This window comes from Pocillopora damicornis, chromosome 11, assembly GCF_964200805.1.
Source record: "Pocillopora damicornis chromosome 11, jaPocDami1.2, whole genome shotgun sequence".
NCBI lineage: Eukaryota > Metazoa > Cnidaria > Anthozoa > Scleractinia > Pocilloporidae > Pocillopora > Pocillopora damicornis.
Genome location: NC_142680.1, coordinates 21713306 through 21734944, shown reverse-complemented (window position 1 = coordinate 21734944; position 21639 = coordinate 21713306). Strand labels below are relative to the sequence as shown.

General features: G+C 36.9%; 2 protein-coding genes and 2 pseudogenes across 2 annotated transcripts in view; 1 reads left to right on the top strand and 3 right to left on the bottom strand.

The window, feature by feature from the left end:
* Positions 1 to 21639, top strand: part of LOC149038230 (hsp70/Hsp90 co-chaperone CNS1 homolog) — a 121871-nt gene that overhangs the window by 6042 nt on the left and 94190 nt on the right. The gene's annotated exons all lie outside the window — the stretch shown is intronic.
* Positions 1880 to 4092, bottom strand: LOC149038236 (melanocortin receptor 5-like; annotated as a pseudogene).
* LOC149038235 (melanocyte-stimulating hormone receptor-like) lies at positions 10351 to 11993 on the bottom strand. The gene has a single exon (XM_089187208.1). It carries the CDS (start codon positions 11867 to 11869, stop codon positions 10940 to 10942), a length of 930 nt encoding a protein of 309 aa, XP_089043334.1. The 5' UTR covers positions 11870 to 11993; the 3' UTR covers positions 10351 to 10939.
* On the bottom strand, positions 19218 to 19993 carry LOC149038234 (uncharacterized; annotated as a pseudogene).

Sequence of the window (21639 nt, the reverse complement as noted above, 5' to 3'; positions counted from 1 at the left end):
ATGGAGAGACATCTGTGGTATCATTCTTTTATAAGAACGACGAACGATCTTCTTTTACCTGGATCAACTTTCACTGATAAAGAGGTAACCTGGTGTCCATATCATCTGTGTGAAGTTCAGTCTTGTATCATTATTAGCCATGAAAAATTGGAAATAAAAATTTCAAGCTGGCGATTTTACTTTGTCTTAGAAAAGTCGGATTTGAGAAAATCTACGAATACATCAAACAATTCAAATTTAAATTTTGGTCACGGATGCAAACGTATTTTAAATGTTTGAATCAATTGTAATGACAGGTTTTTCTCTTTCCGTTTTGCGTCCGCGGACTGATATTAAAAACAAAACCGTAACAAGATGTTATGCCGCCCGCCAACGATTTTTTCAAACTCGTTCTCTACCAGCTTTTTCACTTTCGTCAGGAAAGTTATGATTATTTTTTTAACAAAAACTGTTTTGCCTATTTCGTCCTATGATGTAATTTCCTTTCTTCTTCCTAATGGTCAACGAGATAAGAAAAATGGGCGCTAACTGAAAGTAGAGGAGGCGGAGAAACCATCGTTTTGCACCAGCCATAATGGCCCTAAGCGCTCGGTATCATTTTAATCCTAGAGATCCATCGGGTACCAAAATATTAATTTCTTTTTCATTTGATACCAATTTTCATATTCAAACTTTACATTTTTCATTTTCGATCTAGAATTTTTCTTACAAGTGCAGATATAGTTACTAACCATTCTTAAAAAATGAGTTAATCACTGAAAAGTGTGAATATTGAATCAGTTTCTTTTGTAGGTGTCTTTTTTCCTTAGAAGCTTCCTTCTAGTCTGATAACTCATTGTGGCGACGACAACTTAAAAACTAAACAAGCATATATTTGTCGCAACCAGCTGTATATTCCAGTAGGTTGAGTTGAATTTAACTTCAAATTAGCATTAAAAGTTAATTTCTTTGGCAAGCGCAAAGACATCGGTAAAATTTCCGATTGACGATATGATAAGAAAACTCTCTTTTGTCAGTCTTGGAATGACAGCATAAGCGGTTTAAGCGGTATATCTAAATATACTTTCATTCTTTTGGGCCGGTAATTCAGTGCAAACATTATCCCTGTATTGTGGTAAATTCTGAATTTGAAGGCCGATGTTTATACAACGTAGTTTCATCGACATTGGGTGTCAATCACATGTCCATATCATTTGCGTAAATAATATTGAGCCATGGCCTCAGATGCAAACTTAATTAGTAACATTTTGTGGCTCTTTTATCTCCGTTTCGTCTCCGACAAAACGAGAAACAAAACAGAAGATAGGCAAAAAATTACTTTTTTAAAGAATTTTTCGCTGTTTCTTTTACATTCTCTATTTGTTCTCCTCCTTTCGCCAAAAGTTTTAAAGTGATTGTCTTGGAAAAATTGTAAGACGAAGCTCGCCTAAATTTTTCTCTGCCAACGCTTTCATGTATACAGCAGTAACTGAATTCTTCATGTCGTAATTCCCCTGAGCAATTGGCAATTCTCCTCCGACAACCAAAGTTATATGACTGTGTTAAATTGGACATGATATTCTATTGACCGAGAAGGAAAATGAAGGAATGGATACTTAAAATCTATCAGCACTCGATAAGAATATTTAACAATTATTTGCCGAAGATGAAGTGAATAACAATTTTGTTGATTATTCCCGCGATGATGTCGAGTTAAAAACTACACCTTGTCAAACATACCTAAACAGCATTTATTATTTATGAACCTACGATCACTCTTGGTTGCGTGTTAAGTAACTCCAGCGTATCTTTCAAGCTCTTCAAACTTCCTGCGTTTATCGTATATTTAATGGCCGCACAGTGACACACGAAACAACTGTTAAAAATAACCTGTCAAAGATTAGGAAAAGTTAGTTAACCACCACAAACACGCCGCCTCGTTTTAAGTTGGAAAAATGTTCGTTTTTGCAAAATGATTTCTCTCGATAGATTTAATATTTTATTCCGGCTTCAAATTAGTCATTTCCTTTACCAACGGAGGATTAGCTGACAGAAAAATCAGCTTAATCTTAATCGCTGAAAATGCGTCAATCCCTCCCTTAACAAGAGTTCTTTCCCAGGGAATTTTCTTCCTGATCCTGTATGATAATTCAGTACCTTGATAATTAAACAAGAACATGTTCGTCGCAACCAGCTGTTGATTTCAGTAAATAACATTTCAGTTTAATTTCAAATTAGCACTGAAAGTGAATTCCCTTGACAAACACAAAGACGATATGGGTCTCTTAAGTCTTAAAAGATCCATTTTGTCACTTCTTTAATGGGTGAAATAAACATGTCGTTTTTAGGCGATAATTAGATGATATGATATCGAAGTAAAGTCTGAGCGAAAACGACTCAATATAAAAAAAAAAAAAAAAAAATTGTGGAACTTAGGGACAGCAGTTAATCGCTCAGAAATGGAGGAAATAAAATCCTTAAAACTCAGAGACAACCTAAAGATACATAAGCGACAAACTGGACATAAGGTGACCTCTATACAAATGATACGAAACTTGTTTTTCGCTGTTGCCAATATAATTTCAGAACATCGATCGATTGGTAAAAAAATTCTGTAACAAACAGAGATGGTCAATTTTATTCCATTTACTCAGACTTCTTCTCATGAGCTTTACGGATATTTTTCTGATAACAAAACAAATTCAAGACTGAAGCTGGACCGTCTCTTTTGGCAATATGGCGTCAACATCAACGTCAAGCGCTTTCTTTTAATCATAGGAAAACTATTTGAAATAGCTTTATCGTAACACACAACATCGGCCTCAAACACATCTCTCAAACTACTCTTTGAAGTTTTATCTGATGTCTTCTTATTGCTAAGAGTAGAAAACTCGACAGTAAAATGTTTGCATATATTTTCTTGCGCTATGACATCATGTCTTTTAGCATAGCGACAAGAAACCTTATTTTTGAAAACACGTAGCTGGGGCTACTTAGTCCGTCGTTAAATTATTCACGGAGGTATAAGGACTATCGATAACAGCTTGCGCAACTATTTCATTGAGCCACTTATTTAGTTTTATCCAATAACTTATTTAACGACTGCTCTCTAATAATAATCGTGACTTCATAAGCCTGCTTTGAAAGTTTGAAGAACAACTCAAGAAAGACCTATTTTAGCAAAGAGCTTCTTTCAGTGTCCGCTTCACTGCTTGTCTCACTTTACTAATCTTCCAGCAGTATAGGAACGGGTTTAAAGTCGAATTAAAGTAAAGTAAAATAACTGCTACTTTCCGTACGACGACTAAGAGTAATGAGTATTTGTTAGTGCGAGTGATCACAATTTGCACTGTATACATTGGCGCATAACAAACAACTAATAGTAACTGCACCCACAGTGCAGTGTATACTGCCTTTCTGAATCGTGCCATGTTCAGTACATTTGTTTGGCTCGTCCGTTGTTGGTCTCCTACTTGTGCTTGATGATATCTGAGAGTGCAAAAAATCTTTGTGTACGATGCGAAGGATATTACCAGGCAAAATGGTGAAACTAGGGAGCCGTACAAATAGATTATACTGGGATAAAAAATTCCACATAAAGAGGCGACAATGTTAAAAACCCAAAAGGTAGTTACAATAATATACGTGCGCTTCAAAGTTACGATTTGTTTGTATCTCAGTCCCAACATCAGGGCGAGAAGTCTGTCCACGCTTATGGCTGTCATCGTCATCAGAGACACTAAAAGCAATACATAGGCTGTGATGTTGGCTGCATCAAATGCATATTGACAAAGGCTCCAGTACTTAGTGTTCTTGAACCACGGACATCCAATATAGGGCATTGGGAGGCTGGGCAACAAGACCAACCAACAGATCAGTGGTTGCCAGACAACGATACAGGAGTTTGGACGGCGGATGTAGGGAAGATTCTTTGTAAAGGGCAACGAGGATGAGAGAATTCCCGGCAAATGCCGTAATAGAGAGAAGAATGTCAACCGCTACGAAGCAAATTGATAGTTGTTGTTGAAGCCCACCCACCAAAGAGGGAGAGCATAGCAGTTCTTCAAATGATTTCGTGTGACTTTTACCGCTACTGAAATTTGTTGTGGACATAATCCTGTCTTCGGCGTTTCCCTTGCGTCCTAACTGACAGTCGCACAAAAATTTTCTGCTAGGTCAAAAAATATTTTTCCCAAGAAACTTTGGGTGCCTCTGTTATGAAACGAGAGATCTTTTTGTGTTTACAGCACCTGCCAGGCCATGATCACGTGAACCTCACCACCTTAATGACATTTACATAAAAAGGTTTTTCAGTAACGTGCACTCATTTACAATGCGAATACTCAATTCTTCTTGTTACAAGAGAAGCCAACAACTGCTTCTGTCTGTGCTCCATCCTCGGTTAGATTTTTTCCGCCATCATTCTGCAGTCGTTTGCTTTTTTCCCCTCAGAATACGTATGATCGCAACAGGAAATATTTCGTCTTGAGAGCACCTGCCCAGCGTTGATCACTTAAACTTTATTTTTTTCAGAATAGTCATATGAAAACTTTTTCAGTAGCGTTTACACGTTTGAAATGCTCAGAAATACTGTCAATTGTGTCCAAAAAAATGGTGAACCATTTTTCTTAAAGCCTTACTTTTGCCTCAGCTATGATTCATCATAACAAGATGATAACAAAACATCCCCGAATGTCAATATTTTATAGCGCGATGGACAATCCTTCGTCACTCACACGAACAAGTTAGAGTTGCCAATTTCTTCACAGGAGTCACATTAAATATAACTCTTTGTAAATTTCTTTGTAACGGGTAATTCTGTCATGTTATTCAATTTATAAACTTTAGAAGTTCCCTCCAAAGATGAAATAGTTTTTTTTATTTTTATTGCAACTTTCCCTTCAAATTATCTTTGTTAAATAGAAGAGGCAGGATGTTTGTCGCATAACAGTGTTGTGCGTCACAACTACACCACATATATATTCAACTTGTTAAGTTCAATCTTTGAATGACTTTGCGCTAAGAGGTAAAATTAAAAATGAAATATTGGGCTTTTTTTTTTTCATCCCGCAGTTTAAGGCAAAACCAGCCTTACTAGGGAGAAGTGACGTTGGTAGCTGCATAAATGAGTAGGTGCTATTTAAATTATGATCAGCTTCTGGAAACCAAACTTGGATGGGAAGGCGAAACGTCAATCAGTTGGAGAATGCCGACTGTGGACTTCTAACATAAAAGCAGGGGCAAAAATGATTTAGTTTCTCGACATTACTGTCGTTCACTGAGTTTAAAAGCTCATGACAACAATAACAATCTTAATAATTTTTCTTCCCATAACAAGCTGGCAATGCTTGAGATAAAATAAAATTATTTAATTACACAAGCTGTCATTCATTTCACAGGTGAAACCACCCGAACCTTCTTCCTTTGTTTTCAAACATTCTCATCAGAATTTACTCTTGCGGCAACAGCGCTGGATCGGGTGGGCTGCGCCAAGTTTTCAATCTCAATCAGTTAATTTAAGTACCGATTAGCACTGAGAGATAGTTTTGTTGAAGGACCTATCCTTCAGGTTACGTGTGATTGCATCATAAAATGTTCCGTCTAGAGAGCACCTGCCCAGCCTTGACATCACTTAAACTGCTTTGATCACTGAAACTTAATAATCATATAAATCATCATATGTATTATCATATGAAAACTTTTCAGTCTTGTTTACACGTTTGAAATGCTCGGGAATATTGTCATTTCTGTCCAAAAAATATGGTTCACCATTTTTTTTTTAAAGCCTTACTTTTGATGAGTAGGTCTGATTTTCTACTTATCATTTTTCAAAATTTGTCTTTCACAAACGATTGGTCCTAAAAAGAGAAGTTTACGAGAAACAGTGATATTCAGGTTTGGTATTAGTAAAGTAAAACGTTTAATCAATGCCATGCAACGCAAATTGTTATTTGGTTAGAAATCCTTGATTTTACATTTCCCATGTCAGATTTTTGATGAAAAACGAAATCTCAATATTTAGTTCTAGTTTGCTGACATTTCCTCAGTTCGATCGTCATCAGGAGATGCCTGTATAATTCTCCTTTGCTTTTTCTGCAGCTTTCTTTGCGAAATGGTTATGATAATCTGGTGTTGGGTGCTGATAAACACCCTCAAAATAATAACAATTCGGATCAATATCAGTATCTGGGCAACTGCCTACCTACCCCTCCCCTAACCCAATATTAACCTTAAATTGTTGTCAATTGACTGTTGTTGACTGTTGTTCAGTTAGGGGAGGGGTAGGTGGGCAGTTGCCCAGATACTGATATTGATCTAACAATCCTTTTTCATCGCCTGTGTTCTAGATAATCTCTTCATTTGCACCAAAAACTTAGCCTTACGTAAAAGCGCGGTTTGGGTTAGATCTCGTGTAAATAACTAGCCCTTAAATTTTTTATGTAACATTCCATTTATTCTGCTGCAACACTTTTCAGAATTTACAGTAAATTTCCTTCTAACTTATCAGTTAGTTTCATATCAAAATAACCCATTGAGTAAGCTATTAATTAAAAAATTTAAATGAGAACCAACAATACTCGAATTCATTTTAAGCGTGGATCTACACAAAGTATAACTGACAGTTTTTTTTTCCACATTATTTATCATCATATTACAAATTCGAGGCCATAGTTGGTTTTGTGACCACCACCTCCATCATTCAGTTATCACTCAGACATTTTTAACCAAATGTTATAATAAAAATTACAATTCCCTGAATTGTGATTGATTTATAAAACTCCTAATTTCCACGAATTCACTTGCCAAGTTCTTATCGGACAGTTCAATAAGCTAATCACATTCAAAGTTGTAGTTTAAATCAACCAATCACTTTCAAAGTTGCAGTTTAAATCAACCAATCACATTCAAAGTTGTAAGTCTTCAAATGTAAACTTTTGCATTTTTTTCGTAAATTGTAATTTGTATGACTAATTGGTAATCAATAATAAATTTTAAGAAACAAACGACAATCTTTAAGAGAACTCTCTCAGGACATTGTAATGTTTTGATTATTTGGTCATCATTGGTAATTAATTATAAATTTTAAGCAAAAAAGGACAATCTTTAAGAGGATTCTCTCAGTAAGAGCCTGTAATGTTAGTCTTTCTCATTCGCTTACTTACTATTTACAATTTATAGAAGCATCTTCACACATTGATAAGCATCTGAACTTTCTTGAACAAAATTATAATTCAATGTCTTTAGGGGGCCTTACTTTGAACGGTTCGCACGGCAATTTTGAGTCAAAGTCAAGCGCTTTATTCATGCAGTGAGGTTAAAAAATTGAAATTATTTCACCATTCGTAAGTGAAGAACTTGAAAGTCTCTCCTTCACTACTCTTTCAGGATCAATTTTATCCTATACATGTACTTTCATATCACTAAGAAAGTAAAACAAGAGAGTAAAATCAAACTAGCGTCCCGTTTTTTGCCCTACCATGCGTGCACGGCATTTTTTTTTTTTTTTTTTTTTTTTTTTGTCGATCAAATCATAATTAAGTTGTTGTATTCAAAATAACATGCATGGAACTTACATGTCCCAATTATTGCCGTTAGTGATACAACTCTCGGTCCTTTAGCTGTGCGTGCACTTGGAAATAAAGTTTATCCACAGAAGCCGCGATTTAAGCCATTGCTTGTTGGTAAGATAACGAATTTTTTTTCGCATCAAGCCAGCTGTATTGTGTACGCCAGGCAAATTTGTTCTTCTAGATGCAGTATGCTAACGCTATTAACGATCCTCGTTTGATAAGGCAGACTGTATTATATTCCAATGCTGAAGCAAAACAATTTATTAATCATAACCGGAAGCTAACAATTGGATAATGAAGAGCCATTCGATAATTTATTTGACTTCAAATTGGTGTACTATATTTGCTAAAACACCAACTAGTCAGCCTTAACTAGTTAAAAATGCGCGCTCGAAAAGTCCGTTAAGTAAGAAAAATTTGCCTTTTATTTGCCTGGGGTTTATGGTTGTGCCTTGCAGTTTTTACATCAAACAAACGGAGAAAAAACAAAGTCCTCGTTGATCAGCAATTGAATGTCATTTTATTCTTAGTGTTTGCCTTTGTATGTCACAGGTAAAAGACTGGAGTCTGCTGCTAAATAACAATGTGAGAGAGAAGTACATGTTTGTTTAAATGATAAAGTTTAATAAAAGCACAAATTAGCATTAAGAGTCAGATTTACTGATGTTTGTTCTATTATATCATTGTTTTACACCGAAAACAAAATGAAACTTCAATTTATGATGGAGTTAAACTCAATGAGAGCTAAACTGGTAGATGAGTAAGTGTTACTTTCAGTTTAGTTAAACAAAAAGCAACAACCAATGATCGATGAAAAGGAAAACTGTTTAGATAATTTAACGTTTTCGTCGTTTTCAACTATTTATAATAACGCATCTTCACATTCATAAGCATTGTGGAAATCTTTGCAAAGACAAATCAAATACTAGTCCCTATACCGCTGGCCTTATGGCAGTGTGGCGTCAAGTCAAACGCCTTCCCCAATTAAGATAATAAATTTTGAAATCATTTCACCTTCAAAAACAAAGAATGTCAAAAAATCCAACAACCCTCTTTCACTAGTGGTAATAGTTTTGTCTTATATATCACTGCAGTGGTTAAAAAAAACATTAAAATGTTACCTAGAACCCAATGTTTGTTTTTATTCCATACGGTCATATCTTTTTTTTTTCTTTTTTGGCCATTGCGTGAAACGTACTATTCTTAAATTCTCACGATACTGTTAACGTGTAGATTCCATGAGTTTTGCTTTTTCATGCGCCAAAGGAACCATGTTGATCTATGATGAGTATATCTAGACAGCTTTGTGATTGAAAATGCACAAGTACACCGTGTGTAGTGTCAAAAAAGGTAAATTTATTCCAAGACATTTTCCATATGCCTCAGGTATCAATAAGAATTGAGAGGCAAGCCTGAACACATCTGTTACCGTCAACTTTAAATGGTATGACAGAGAAAACCCTCTTCACTCGGTTAACGTTCGTTGAGGATTGATATCACGTAACCAATTGTTTCTAGACCATGCATGTAAGAGGCTTTTCTCTTTATTCATCTTTTTATGTATCGAAGATATGTGTCTTCACTTCAACAGTGATGTGCTTGGGATGTTTATGGTTATCGTTTGTTGTCTTTTGTATGGAAGTAGACCATATCAACAACAGTTTGTGCGCTGATGAAATTGAGTATCTAATGATAAACGTAACTTTGAAGAGCAATACGGACATTGAAACTCAAGCGGGATTTATTTATTGTTCAGTTACAGGTTTGCAATTCGTCAGAAAATTGTCTGCTGTGTCAAAAAAGCCTTTTTTTTTTTTACCTAATTTGTCATTTACATCACGTATGAAATAGGAATGAGAGGCTCTAAAATATTTAAAGACATCTTTTTCTCCGTTTCGTCTCCGAAAAAATGAGGAACGAAACAAAAGAAAAGCAAGAAGTTACGTGTTCAAACAATTTTCTGCTGTTTCTTTTACATTCTCTATTTGTTCTCCTCCTTTCGCCAAAAACTTTTAAGTGATTGTCCGAGGAAAATTATAAGCCAAAGCTCGCCTAAATTTTTCTCTGCCAGCGTCTTTTCCGCAGAAAGAGAAGGGAAATATTTTGGTATCTAGCAAGCTTTCTTGTATACAGCAGTGACTGAATTCTTCATGTTGTAATTCCCTCAAGCGATTAGCAATTCTCCTCAGATAACCGGAGTTATATGACTATGCCTAAGTGACCATGATAATAAATGGATGGAGAAGGAAAATGAAGGAATGGATACTTTAAATCTATCAACACTCGATAAAAATACTTAACAATCATTAAGAGCATTTATTATTTATGAACCTACAATTATTATTGGTCGCGTGTTAAGTAACTGCAGCGTATCTTTCAAGCTCTCTAAACTTCCTGCGGGCATCGTATATTTATGACCGCACACAGACGCACGAAATAATTGTTAAAAATACCCTTTAAAACATGGCGCGCGTGCTTGCCCTGTATAAGTCCTATTGAGCCGCTATTAACAAAATCTTTATTTATGCACTCCCGAAGAACTGCCCAATTTTCTGTCGGCATTGACTTTTTAGGTCCTGTTCCAACTGCACCATGCACGGCAGCGTAAACATTTGTGGAACTTAGGGACAGCAGTTAATCGCTCGGGAATGGAAGAAATAAAATCCATTAGACTCAGAGACAACCTAAAGATTCACCAACAGCAAACTTGATATACGGTGACCTCTTTAAAACATGATGCGAAACGCGAATTTCGCCGTTGCCAATAAAATTTCAGAACACCGATCGATCTGAAAGAAAATTTTTTAAAAAACAGAGATGGTCAATTTTATTTCACATAATTTCGTAACCTCTAGTAAAATATATGACAAAAACTTCCTCACATAAGCTTTACGGATAATTTTCTGATCACAAAACAAACAAATTCAAGACTTAAAATGGTCTGTTTCTTTTGGCAATATGGCGTCAACATCAACGCCAAGCGCTTTCTTTTAATTATAGGGAAACTAGTTGTATAGTTTTCTCGTAACACTCAACATCGGCCTCAAACACATCTCTTAAACTACTCTTTGAAGTTTCATCTGAAGCCTTTATATTTCTAGGAGGAGAAAACATGACAGTAAATGATTTGCATATCTTTTCTTCGATTGTGACATCTTGTATTTTAGCACAGCGGCAAGAAACCTTATTTATAGGGTTACCTAGTCTGTTGTTAAATTGTTAGCGGAGAAATACAGACTATCGACAACAGCCGCTGTAACTATTCCATTGAGGCACTTATTTCTTTTTCTCCAAAAACTTATCTAACGACTGCTCTCTAATAATAATCGTGACTTAATTAGTCTGCTTTGAAAGTCTGAAGAACAACTCAAGAAAGACAGAAACAAATTTCAGCAAAGAGCTTCTTTCAGTGTCCGCTTCACTGCTTGTCTCACTTCAATAATCTTCCAGCAATAAAGAAACGGGTTTAACGTCGAGTTAAAGTAAAGTAAAATAACGGCTACTTTCCGTGTGACGACTAAGAGTACTGAATATTTTTTAGTATGAGCGATCACAATTTCCACTGTATATATTGGTGCAAAACAAAGAACTAATGCTAACTGCACCCACAGTGCACTGTATAATGCCTTTTTGAATCGCGCCATGTTCAGTGCATTTGTCTGGCTCGTCTGTTGTTGATCTCGTATTTGTGCTTGGTAATATCTGAGAGTGCAAAAGATCTTTGTGTACGATGCAAACGATATTACCAGGCAAAATGATGTAACTAAGTAACTGTACAAAAAGATTATACGGTGATAGAAAATTCCACATAGAGACGCGACTAGAGTAAAAACCCAAAAGGTAGTTACAATAATATACGTGGGCTTCAAAGTTACAATTTGTTTGTATCTCAGTCCTAACAACAAGGCGAGAAGTCTGTCCACGCTTATAGCCGCCACCGTCTTCAAAGACACTAAAAACAATACATAGGCTGTTATGTGGGCTGCGTCTCTTGCGTATCGACAAAGGCTCCAGTGTTCCTGAACCACGGACATCCAATATAGAGCACAGAGAGGGTGGGCAACAAGACCAACCAACAGATCAGTGGTTGCCAGACAACGATACAGGAGTTTGGACGGCGGATGTAGGGAAGATTCTTTGTAAAGGGCAACAAGGATGAGAGAATTCCCAACAAATGCTGTAATGGAGAGGAGAATGTCAACCGCTACGAAGCAAATTGATAGTTGTTGTTGAAGCCCACCTACCAAAGAGGGAGAGCATAACAGTTGTTGAAATGATTTCGTGTGAATTTTACCGCCACTGAAATTTGTTGTCGACATAATTCTGTCTTCGGCGTTTCCCTTTCTTGTAGATTTCTTTTCTTGCAACGAAAAATGGCAGCAAGGATCACTGAAGTCTTACTTCCTAACTAACAATCGCATAAGAACCTACTCATTTAAAATGCATCAGGAAATATTCTGTCGGGTCAAAAAAATTATTTTTCCTGAGAACCTTAGGGTACTTCAAATAAGAAATAGCAATTAAAGGCAAATATAGAAACATCTGTTATTTTAGTGTTTTTACAGTGCGACAAAGAGTCGCTCTTTATCAGAATCAAATTCCATTATAATAGGATACTAATCAAGGGTCCATCTCTTTCCTGTGAAGTTAAGACTTGAATCATTATCAGCTACGGAAAGCTAAAAATTCAAAATCCCCTTCTGGCCATGTCAATTGTACTAGGAGAAAAATTGAATTCGTGACAATCACCAAATGTACTACGTAGACTACACAACTATTTAAAATTAATGTTCGGCCACACCTACAAACTTATTTCAAAATATTTGAAATTAACTGTGTATCTAATCGCGCTTTGTAGTTTTTTTCTCTACGTTTCATATCCGACTAGAACTAAAACCAAAAGAGCAACAAGATCAAGTTATCACGCCAGCAAACAATTTTCTGCAACTGTAAAAAGGAAAGTTATTCAATTTTTGTTCCTGCGATTATCTTGAGCAATTAACGACTCTCCTTTAGTGACGACAATTAGTTTCCAATAATAAAGTAAACAGGATAATTTATTGATCGAGATGGAGAATGAAGAGATGGGTCGTCAAAGTTTATCAACAGTCGTTCAAAAAGTTACGATCGTCCTAGGAGAAACTTAGCCTTTACTAACTCTGACACTTATTTCAAACTCTCTAAAATTGTCACGTGCTTTATATCGCACAGTGAAGAACGAATAAGGTGTTAAAGAGACACCTGCTTGCGACGACAGATTCGGACTTGTATTAAGCCTCGTTTAAACGATTGCGTTTCTTTCCGCTTTATACATATATGTAAACACCTGTTTTTGAAAACCTCTCAAATTTGAAAATATATCAAATAAATATATCTTTTTTTTTCTCATCAAAAGAGACACTTTTTGATGAGAAAAGAAAATACGTATATACACAGACTATTTCAAATATTTTTTCAAATAGCACTCTCTTCGAAAATGGGTTTATATGTATATTTATATATTAACCTTTGATCCATTTTTGTTATTTTTCGACGGGAAAATTGTTGATAGACAAACCGACAACTCGTCCAATTCTTTAATTCAGAGTAGGAGTTTTATTCAGGGAATCTTCAATTTCTCCGAATAGCGACTGCGGCTGATATGACTATGGGCTGCGACAAGTTTTTAATCTCAATCAGTGAATTTCAGCTTAAATAGCAATTTGCACTGAAAGGTAATTTCGTTAAAGCGCCCATCACTTAATCGAAATATTCTCCCAGTGTTGAAGACAATAGTAAACAATAACGAGGAAAAGTTAGCCTATGTCACCCTATGTTCTAATTTTCTCTCTTCCATAGTCTGGTTAGTAAGATAATAAAAATGTTTTTGCATCAAGAAAGCAATCAACAGATCAGTTGATGCCAAACATCGATACTAGAGTTAGGAAGGGGGGGTGAAGGGAATATTACTTGTGAAGGGCAACAAGGATAAGAGAATTGCTAAGAAACGCTGTGACGGAGAGGAGAATATGGACTACTGAGAAAGGAATTGATTCTTGCTGAAGCCCACCTACCAAAGAGGGAGAGCATAGCAGTTCTAGAATTGTTTTTGCCTGTGTTCCACCCCAAGTGAAATCTGTCGTCGACATAATTCTGTATTTGTTTCGTTTTCCTTGTAGCTATTTTTTTTTCCAGTAGAAAAAGTTTAAATTCATATTAGCACCAAAAGCTAATTCTCTTGGCAAACACAAAGACATCGGCTACAACTTTGTTTGACGATATAATAAGGAAACTCTCTTTTGTCAGTTTTTGAGAGACAGAATAAGCAGTTTGTTTAGATAAAATGTCATTATTTTGGGATGATGATTGATGGAAGAAATATTCCCTGTAAGGTGGTACATTATGAATCCTAAAAAGCTTGGTCGTTTTTTTCTAAATTCGTTTCCTTTTTTTTGTCATGATTGCGATGAGAAAAATATTTCACGGAAAGAGCAACTGCGCAAGACGATCACTAAAACCCTATCTCCTACTTTAGAATCATCTAAAAACTTCCTTATTATTCTCTACTCGTTTAAATTACGTCAGAAGATCGTCTGCTATGTCAAAAAAACTTATTTTGTGTCTAACTTGTCAGTTACATCACATATAAAATAGGAATAAGAGGCAAATATTTAAAGACATCTTCGCTATTAATGCTTCAATAGGAGTTACTTCGCCCGTGAATAAGTTTGAGGCTTTGAAACGATCGAAACCCTACTAAATCCTATTAACTGCATAAGATCTTTAATAAAAACCTCCTCACTACTGTTTACACGTTTGAAATACGTGAGAAAATTGTCTGCTGTGTCAAAAAGGCCTTTTTTGTGTCTAACTTGCCATGTACATCACGTATGAAATAGGAATAAGAGGCAAATTATTTAAGGGCCGATTATTAAATTGAAATATTCTCCCTTTATTGAAGACAATACTAAGCAATAACGGGGAAAAGATAGCGTATGTGACCCTATGAAATAATATCCTTTCTTCCTACGTCATGTTAGTGAGATAATAAAGGTGTTTTTGTATAAAGAAAGCTCTCGTGTAAACAGCAGGTAACTTTGTGATGCTCCGGGGCAATTTTCAAAATCCTACTTTGATTGCAACGGTTACATCGTTATACTGAAGTGAAGAACACAATTTATAAGTGGTGGTCCAAAATCAATGGACGTATGCTAAGGAATTATCAAAATTCGCCGCACAGATCTTCAATTCTACCTTCATCAGCAACATTTACTTCAGAACTCCCTCACTAGCGTTTACTCTTTAAAAAGACTATTGACAAAAGATAGACGTACAACGATTCTACTGAACTTCTATTTCTTCCGCTTAATCAATAATATTTTTGACGAGCGTTCCCTAATAATAATCGTGACTTAATGAAAGTCTTACAAAACCAAACCGAGGAGGAGGTAACGCTACAGACAGCAAAGTGCTTCTCTGATTGCCTGTTTCACTGCTTGTTTTACTTCACTAATTTTCTGGCAGTAAAGAACGGATATAACTTCAAGTTAAAGTAAAGTAAGACAATTGATACTCTCCATAAAACGACTAGGTGTGACTGATATGTTTTATTATAGATTGGTCCGCAACAAACAACTAACGCTAACTGCAGCCCCAGTGGTACACAGCCTCTCTGTGTCGCGCCAGCCGAACAGCGACTGCATCTTAACCAGTAAACAGTTTGTGTTAACCCCTTTAACTCCCAGATCAAATTTGTATTTCTCCTTACCATCAGTCATACAATTCTCATAATCTTAGTCCAGAGAATATAGTATTGGATCAACTAATTATCCCCAAATTGACATTTTTCTTGATTCTCACCACTAATCTGGTTGATTTTGTATTGATATTGTAAGGAAAAATTCTGTCTTGGTCACTCATGGGAGTTAAAGGGTTAATTAATTAAGATATGAAGCACGCAGGAAACTGAGGAGACATCATCCAGCCATGACACCCTCGGCCTCGTTTTGAGAACGAAATTTCATCAAATACTAAATTATTCATTTCGTAAAATATTTACTTTTCTTTCGACTCAACATTTTTTATTTTAACTTTTAAACCATTATTTTATTCATCGACGGGGAAATAGCTGAGAAGCAAACCACACGAGTGCCTTCATTGTCAAAAAAAATGCAACAACTTATTTGATTTTTGTGTAAAGTTCTTTTCTCGGCAATTCTCCTTCCCATTTATCTCTTCTTTAATTATTCCGAATAGCGACTGCAGTTTGACTGGAAAACAGTTATAAATAAGCAACACAGCGGTCAAATGATTACGCGTGCGCTTTTAGATGGATAATTTGCTATTCTAGACATTGAGAATCCAAATGATGCGTAGTTTTTTGCCGTTTCTCATGAAAGTTCAAAGTTTCTAAGGCCTAGACTTATACACTTTGTTGCTCTAGACTTAACCCATGTGGTTCTAGTTTACACTCTCGTACTTTTTTTTTAAACTTTGCCTAGCGGCGCGATGAAATCGTAAGCCTGGACGTGCTGGCGGTGGTTATTCCTTATTGCATTTATGGTGGAGTTGCCGTCATCACCGAGGGAAATGTGTGAAAAAAGGAAGAACCAGTGCCAGATGAGATATTGCTGACGATAACAGGTCTATGTTATGATAGTAGACTGTGTAGCGAGGGTAGAAGAAAGGTTCTGTAATTTGATTTAGACCAAGATTTAAGTTTTCTCCGACATCCCTCTCTCAACTGTATTACGCATTCAATTTGGAATAGTTAGGAACTTAACCTCTCCTTCTCCACTTTACGCAGAACACGCGTTTGAAAATCCCCCGTATTCTTTTCAAAACACGTGCATGCGCAGTGTTTGACTGCTGTGGTTGAATTGGCCGCTACTAGCTGTTTACTCCAATCAATAAAATTTAATTCTGGCGGGACGCGTAATTATGCACACAGTAGTAAAGGGCCCTCCCGTACTAGCTATTAGACGCTGACAAAACTTGTTTCTCTTCACCAAAAATCACATCAAATTTGTCCTTGCTAAATTTGAAGCATGCTGCACGTATCAGCATCCCCCGGGGGACCCTGTACATAAGACAAAAATCGTCCTAGTAATGCTTATTTCAGGGTTTTTTAGCGAAAAAACACCCTAAAACGTACCAACTACGTCTCTGGTAGTCCACTTAAGTTTCAGACACCGTAAAAGGTACCAGATCGCTGATTTTGACCCCTAAAAGGTACGACAAGCATCCTCACCCATTTCTCATCGCCTAACCCTTCTCCCCCCACCCCCAGGTCAGCACCTAAAAAACAAAAAAATGTGATTTGCCAACTACGAGCTGTCAATTCACCTCGTAAAATTCACGTGAACTGGTTAATCAATTATAAAAACCTTTAGGCACTTATCTGTTAGATTTTTATGGTTGACACAGGAGCTCGTTACCCTAATGGGTTCCTGTTGACAAAATCTGTCCTGTTAGGAGGCAGGACGGCCGTACTTTTGAAGTTTTGTCCGTCTTGACATAATTTGGCAGGGATTAAAATAACTGTACGTCTGCATTTGTTAAAAAGAGTTTTGTACTGATTTTTTTTCAAATTTTACAGAGACTTGCATACTGCGGAAGGGCCCTAATTGTTTAAATTAAGCTCAATGTTTTTAGTTGTACAGTACGTCCATAACAACCGAGGTTATTAACCTGGAAGAGGTTAACGTCGGAAATGTTGCACGCACGTTTGAAAACCTTCATTTGGTAAGTGTACGTTAGTCTGCGTAACCAGTCATCCAAAGGGAGGGGAGGGTAGTCTCCTCTCCTCTCCTCTTCAGAGCCTTTCACGCAGCTGGCTAAAAGAACATATATCAAGCAGCATAAACGCCCACCTATTTAATACTCGCTTTCCACCGTAAATTTTGTTAAAATTCCTTTCAAAGAAAGTGCATATCTTCACTTTGGATTTGACAAAGAACAAAACATTCTGCACTACAGAATCTAAAATACTAAGCCACATGAGCTACCTTTAGTAACATAAAACGTGCGCGCAGATCGAGCGCAGAGAAAGTCTGAGTGATATGTAGTTTTTCGCAGTTTCTTGGAAAAGTTCAAAGTTTTCTAAGGCCTAGACTTATACGCATTGTTGTTCTAGACTTAACCCGTGTTGTGCTAGTTTAAACTCTCGTACTTTCTTTTAAACTTTGCTTGGCGGTGTGATGAAGTTGTAAGCTTGGCCGTGCTGGCGAGGGTAAAGGAAAAATTCTGTAATTTACCTTTATCGCCAGAACAAAGCGTCTCCGTTAAAAATAAGATGAGATATCTCACTTTAAAATAAGGCCAAGCTTAAAGCTTTCTCCGAAAACCCTCTTTCAACTGCATTACGCATTCAATTTGGAATATTTAGGAATTTAACTTTTCCTTCTTCACTTCACGTAATACACGCGTTTGAAAATCCCTCGCATTCTTTCAAAACATGTGCATGCGCAGTGTTTCACCGCTGTGTTTAAATTGGCCGCTATTAGCTGTTTACCTCAATCAGTAAAATTTATCTCAAGTACAAATTAGCGCTAAAGTCATATCCCTTGGCAAACATGAAGACATCAGCTATATTACTGTTTTCAAAACAATAAAGGAACTCGACTGCGACTTTTTTTAAGTAAAGAAATAAGCAGTATATTTAGATATACTGCTATATTTAGGCCAGATAATCAATTGGAAATATTCTCGCTGTATTTCGGGTCAAATCACTTGGAGACAACTGAAAAATACACCATGAACAATCTGGAAATAAAGCGACCCTTTCTATCTGATATTTTTAAAAGTCGATATTTTTTTTTCATTCAACATTCCTTTTTTCCTTTAGCATATAACTTCAGCGGACGCAAGGGAGGGGCACTCCACCACGGACACCTTGATTTATATCTTACAGACGATTGACGAAGCAACTGATGGTGGGAATTGTGGGAATTGCCGATGTCTCTAAGGGTTTTGACCTGATTGACCATTGAATTCTTCTCAGGGAGTTGGCGTCTTTCCATATAGACACTGTCTTTATTAACTGGATTAGTGCCTTCCTGACTGGAGATCGCAAGCTGCAAGGATTGGTAACTCTCTGTCTGATTGGAGGTCACCCAGGGGAGGTATCCCACAAGGGACGAAACTGGGTGTGATTTTGTTTGCTGTAATGACCAACAATATTTTGCGTGAATGGCATTTGAGGATTAAATTCGTTGATGATACCATTAGAAATCCTGCCAAGAAACGGTATTAGCTTACTAAATGTAGCTGTCAATGATATTCACAAGTTTCTATCGAACATAATATGAAATTTAAACCCGAAAAAATGCAAGGAAATGTTAATTAACTTCATGCTAAATGATAGTTTACTACAAGACCAATTGTCCCAGGTAACAACACCGTTGAATGTGTAACAACCTATAAATTACTCGCTATTATAATCAGTAATGATTTAAAGTTGAACGAGCATATATATTACATATCGAAAAAAGCTTCGAAACGCCTGTATTCCCTGAGGATTCTTAAAAAACCGGGTGTTAATACAGAGGAAAAGTTTATTTGACAACAATAAAACCTATACTAGAATATGGCGTACAATTCTGGCAAGATATTCCTGAATTTCTTTCAAATAAGCTGAAGTCAATTAAAAAAAGGGCACTACATATCATCTATCTATGCCATAGTAACTTACTTGCCCTTAATACTACCAACCTTAGCAGCTTGAAAGAAAGACGAACTCAGCTCTGCTGTAAATATATTCAGAAGATTACTCAAAAAGACCACCCCATTCACTTCCTCAAGCCGAGAACATGCTGTGGTAAGCACTATAAGCATAACTAGCTTTAAGGTCAGTTCCTTAATCGATAGTTCTGTTGCACTGTAGTACAACATTTACATCCCATGTCTTGTTGTAGCTGGGCATAGGTGGCCTGTTCTGATAAACACCCTTCATAAAGCGTTTAACGTCTGGGTGTTCACCAAATGTGTAGTTACAATTACTTGAAGTCTGTAAGATGGTTGAAAGAGTTGAACAGGTTGAATTAATACTACTATAGCTCAATTTCTGATCAAACATGGTAGCCAAAAATTCTAGTGCGTCAGTTATATTAGTGTAAATTAGATCAATTTTCCTTGCAGAACAGAATAGGATCCATTTGCGAATGTGCACATCATATTGTTTACGGGACGAGTTCCTCCATGGGTGCATGATAATGTCGGTTGTTTTCTTAGAAAAACCTCTGTCTTCTAAAAGTTTCCTGACAAATGACATGCCAAGAAAGTCAGTTTCTCCCGTAATGGGTGTAATTGTTGAGTCCCCGGCAAAACGAACAGATCCTTCTTGGGCTGAATAACAATGGATACCTCCACCAGCAGTCTGAGTAGTTTGGAGTACCAGCTTTGGCTAATCCACCGTGGCACTATGAATGCCCTCTACTTGGTTTGCATGTAATTTCTCCAGACATCTCCCAATTAGACTAAAAGGAGGAAATGCAATAAATTATTCCAATTTACAGAAAATGCATCCACGAACAAAGCTTCCTGGTCTGAACGCCATGATGAGTATTTGGCACATTCTTTATTCAAACGGGATACAAAGAGGTCAATTTCAGGACTACCAAACTTATTGGTAATCCTCTTGAATATCTGTGGATCTAACATCCACTCTGTGCAGTCATTAAATACCCAAGATTTTGCATCAGCTTCTACATTTTTACATCCAGGTAAATATATAGCACTGAGCCAGTTATTATTAGCAATACACAGGGCCCAGATTTGTTTAGTTACCTCATTACATGGAATGGATTTACTTCCACCCATGTTATTTATGTAGTACACTGCAGTAGTGTTGTCACATTGCACCTGGATGTGTTTATTTTTATGTAAACCAAACAAAGCTTTGAGGGATAAAAATATAGCGAGCAGTTCAAAGTAATTGATGTGAATAAGTGCTTCTGTGGGGGTCCATCTACCCCCTGCTCTCTGGTCGCCATGCACCCCTCCCCAACCTTGAGAATAGGCATCAGTTTGGATTACTACATCAGCTTCACCATGTGAGATTGCTTTACAGGGAAAAGGTAGGTTTGCAATCCACCACTGCAGTTCCTCTCTTGAATTAACAGATAGAGATATTTCACTTGAGAAATTGCCTTTAGTTTGTCTCAAACTTTCAATTTTCTCAATGTCAAGGCTACGGTCGTGTAATGGGCCATGTTCCCCGGCGGGGAAGCTGGAGACCATATATAAGCCCAATTGCCTCTGCTAGATGAAGTATGGTGGGATGGGAGTTACTGAGAAGCTTTTCACATGCTTGGACCACCTTTTCAACTCTAGCATGAGAGAGTCGTACCGTCATTGACACTGAGTTCAGGACAAAGCCCTAATACTCAAGTTGTTGAGAGGGATACAGACAAGACTTTTCCTCTTGGACTACAAATCCAAGATCTCTAAGCAGTTGCACCGTATTCAAGGCATTTTCAAGACACTCATGAAAGGTATCTCCTTGCAGATAAAGATCATCTATGTATGCAGATGACAAGAGGCCTTTTTCTCTAAGGACTTTAAACACAGGTTTGAGCAGCTTGGTAAACATACGGGGTGCAGAGCTTAACCCATTTGGTAGACACACATATTGATAGAGGTTGTCCCTCAAAAAAACCTGAGAAATTTCTGGTGCTCTATTTGTCAACCTCAGCTGATTTTTGACGTAATTAGCGGTGCTGCACCCCGATAGGTTTTGATCCTTAGTGTTAGCGTTGTCTTTGTTTGGCGCCTTGTCGGTCTCTTTCTCCGCGTCGGAGTTTGCCGAGCCTTCTTCATTGGCAGATTCCTCGACGTATGCGAGGTTTCCTAAAGTCTCATTCATCTCAGTAAATTAGTGGTCCATTAAGGAGTTGAGTGTGGTAATAGAGGACACTAGTTGTTTAGTCATAAGCGAGAGTGCTTCGATAATAGAGTCGGGTTTCCCGAGTGAGTTTGGCGAGTCGCCATGTTTGCTTGAGTCAAGCGCTGATATTTCTTCTGGATTTTGCTTGTTTGTCATGTTGACGGTCTTTGATAAGGTAGCTGAGAAGAGTTTCTCCTGTTTTTCTTTGATTGTATGACAGTTTAC

What these genes read in the sequence shown, in the direction of transcription:
- LOC149038235 (XM_089187208.1), bottom strand. Translation starts at nt 11,869, where the DNA reads ATGTCGACAACAAATTTCAGTGGCGGTAAAATTCACACGAAATCATTT.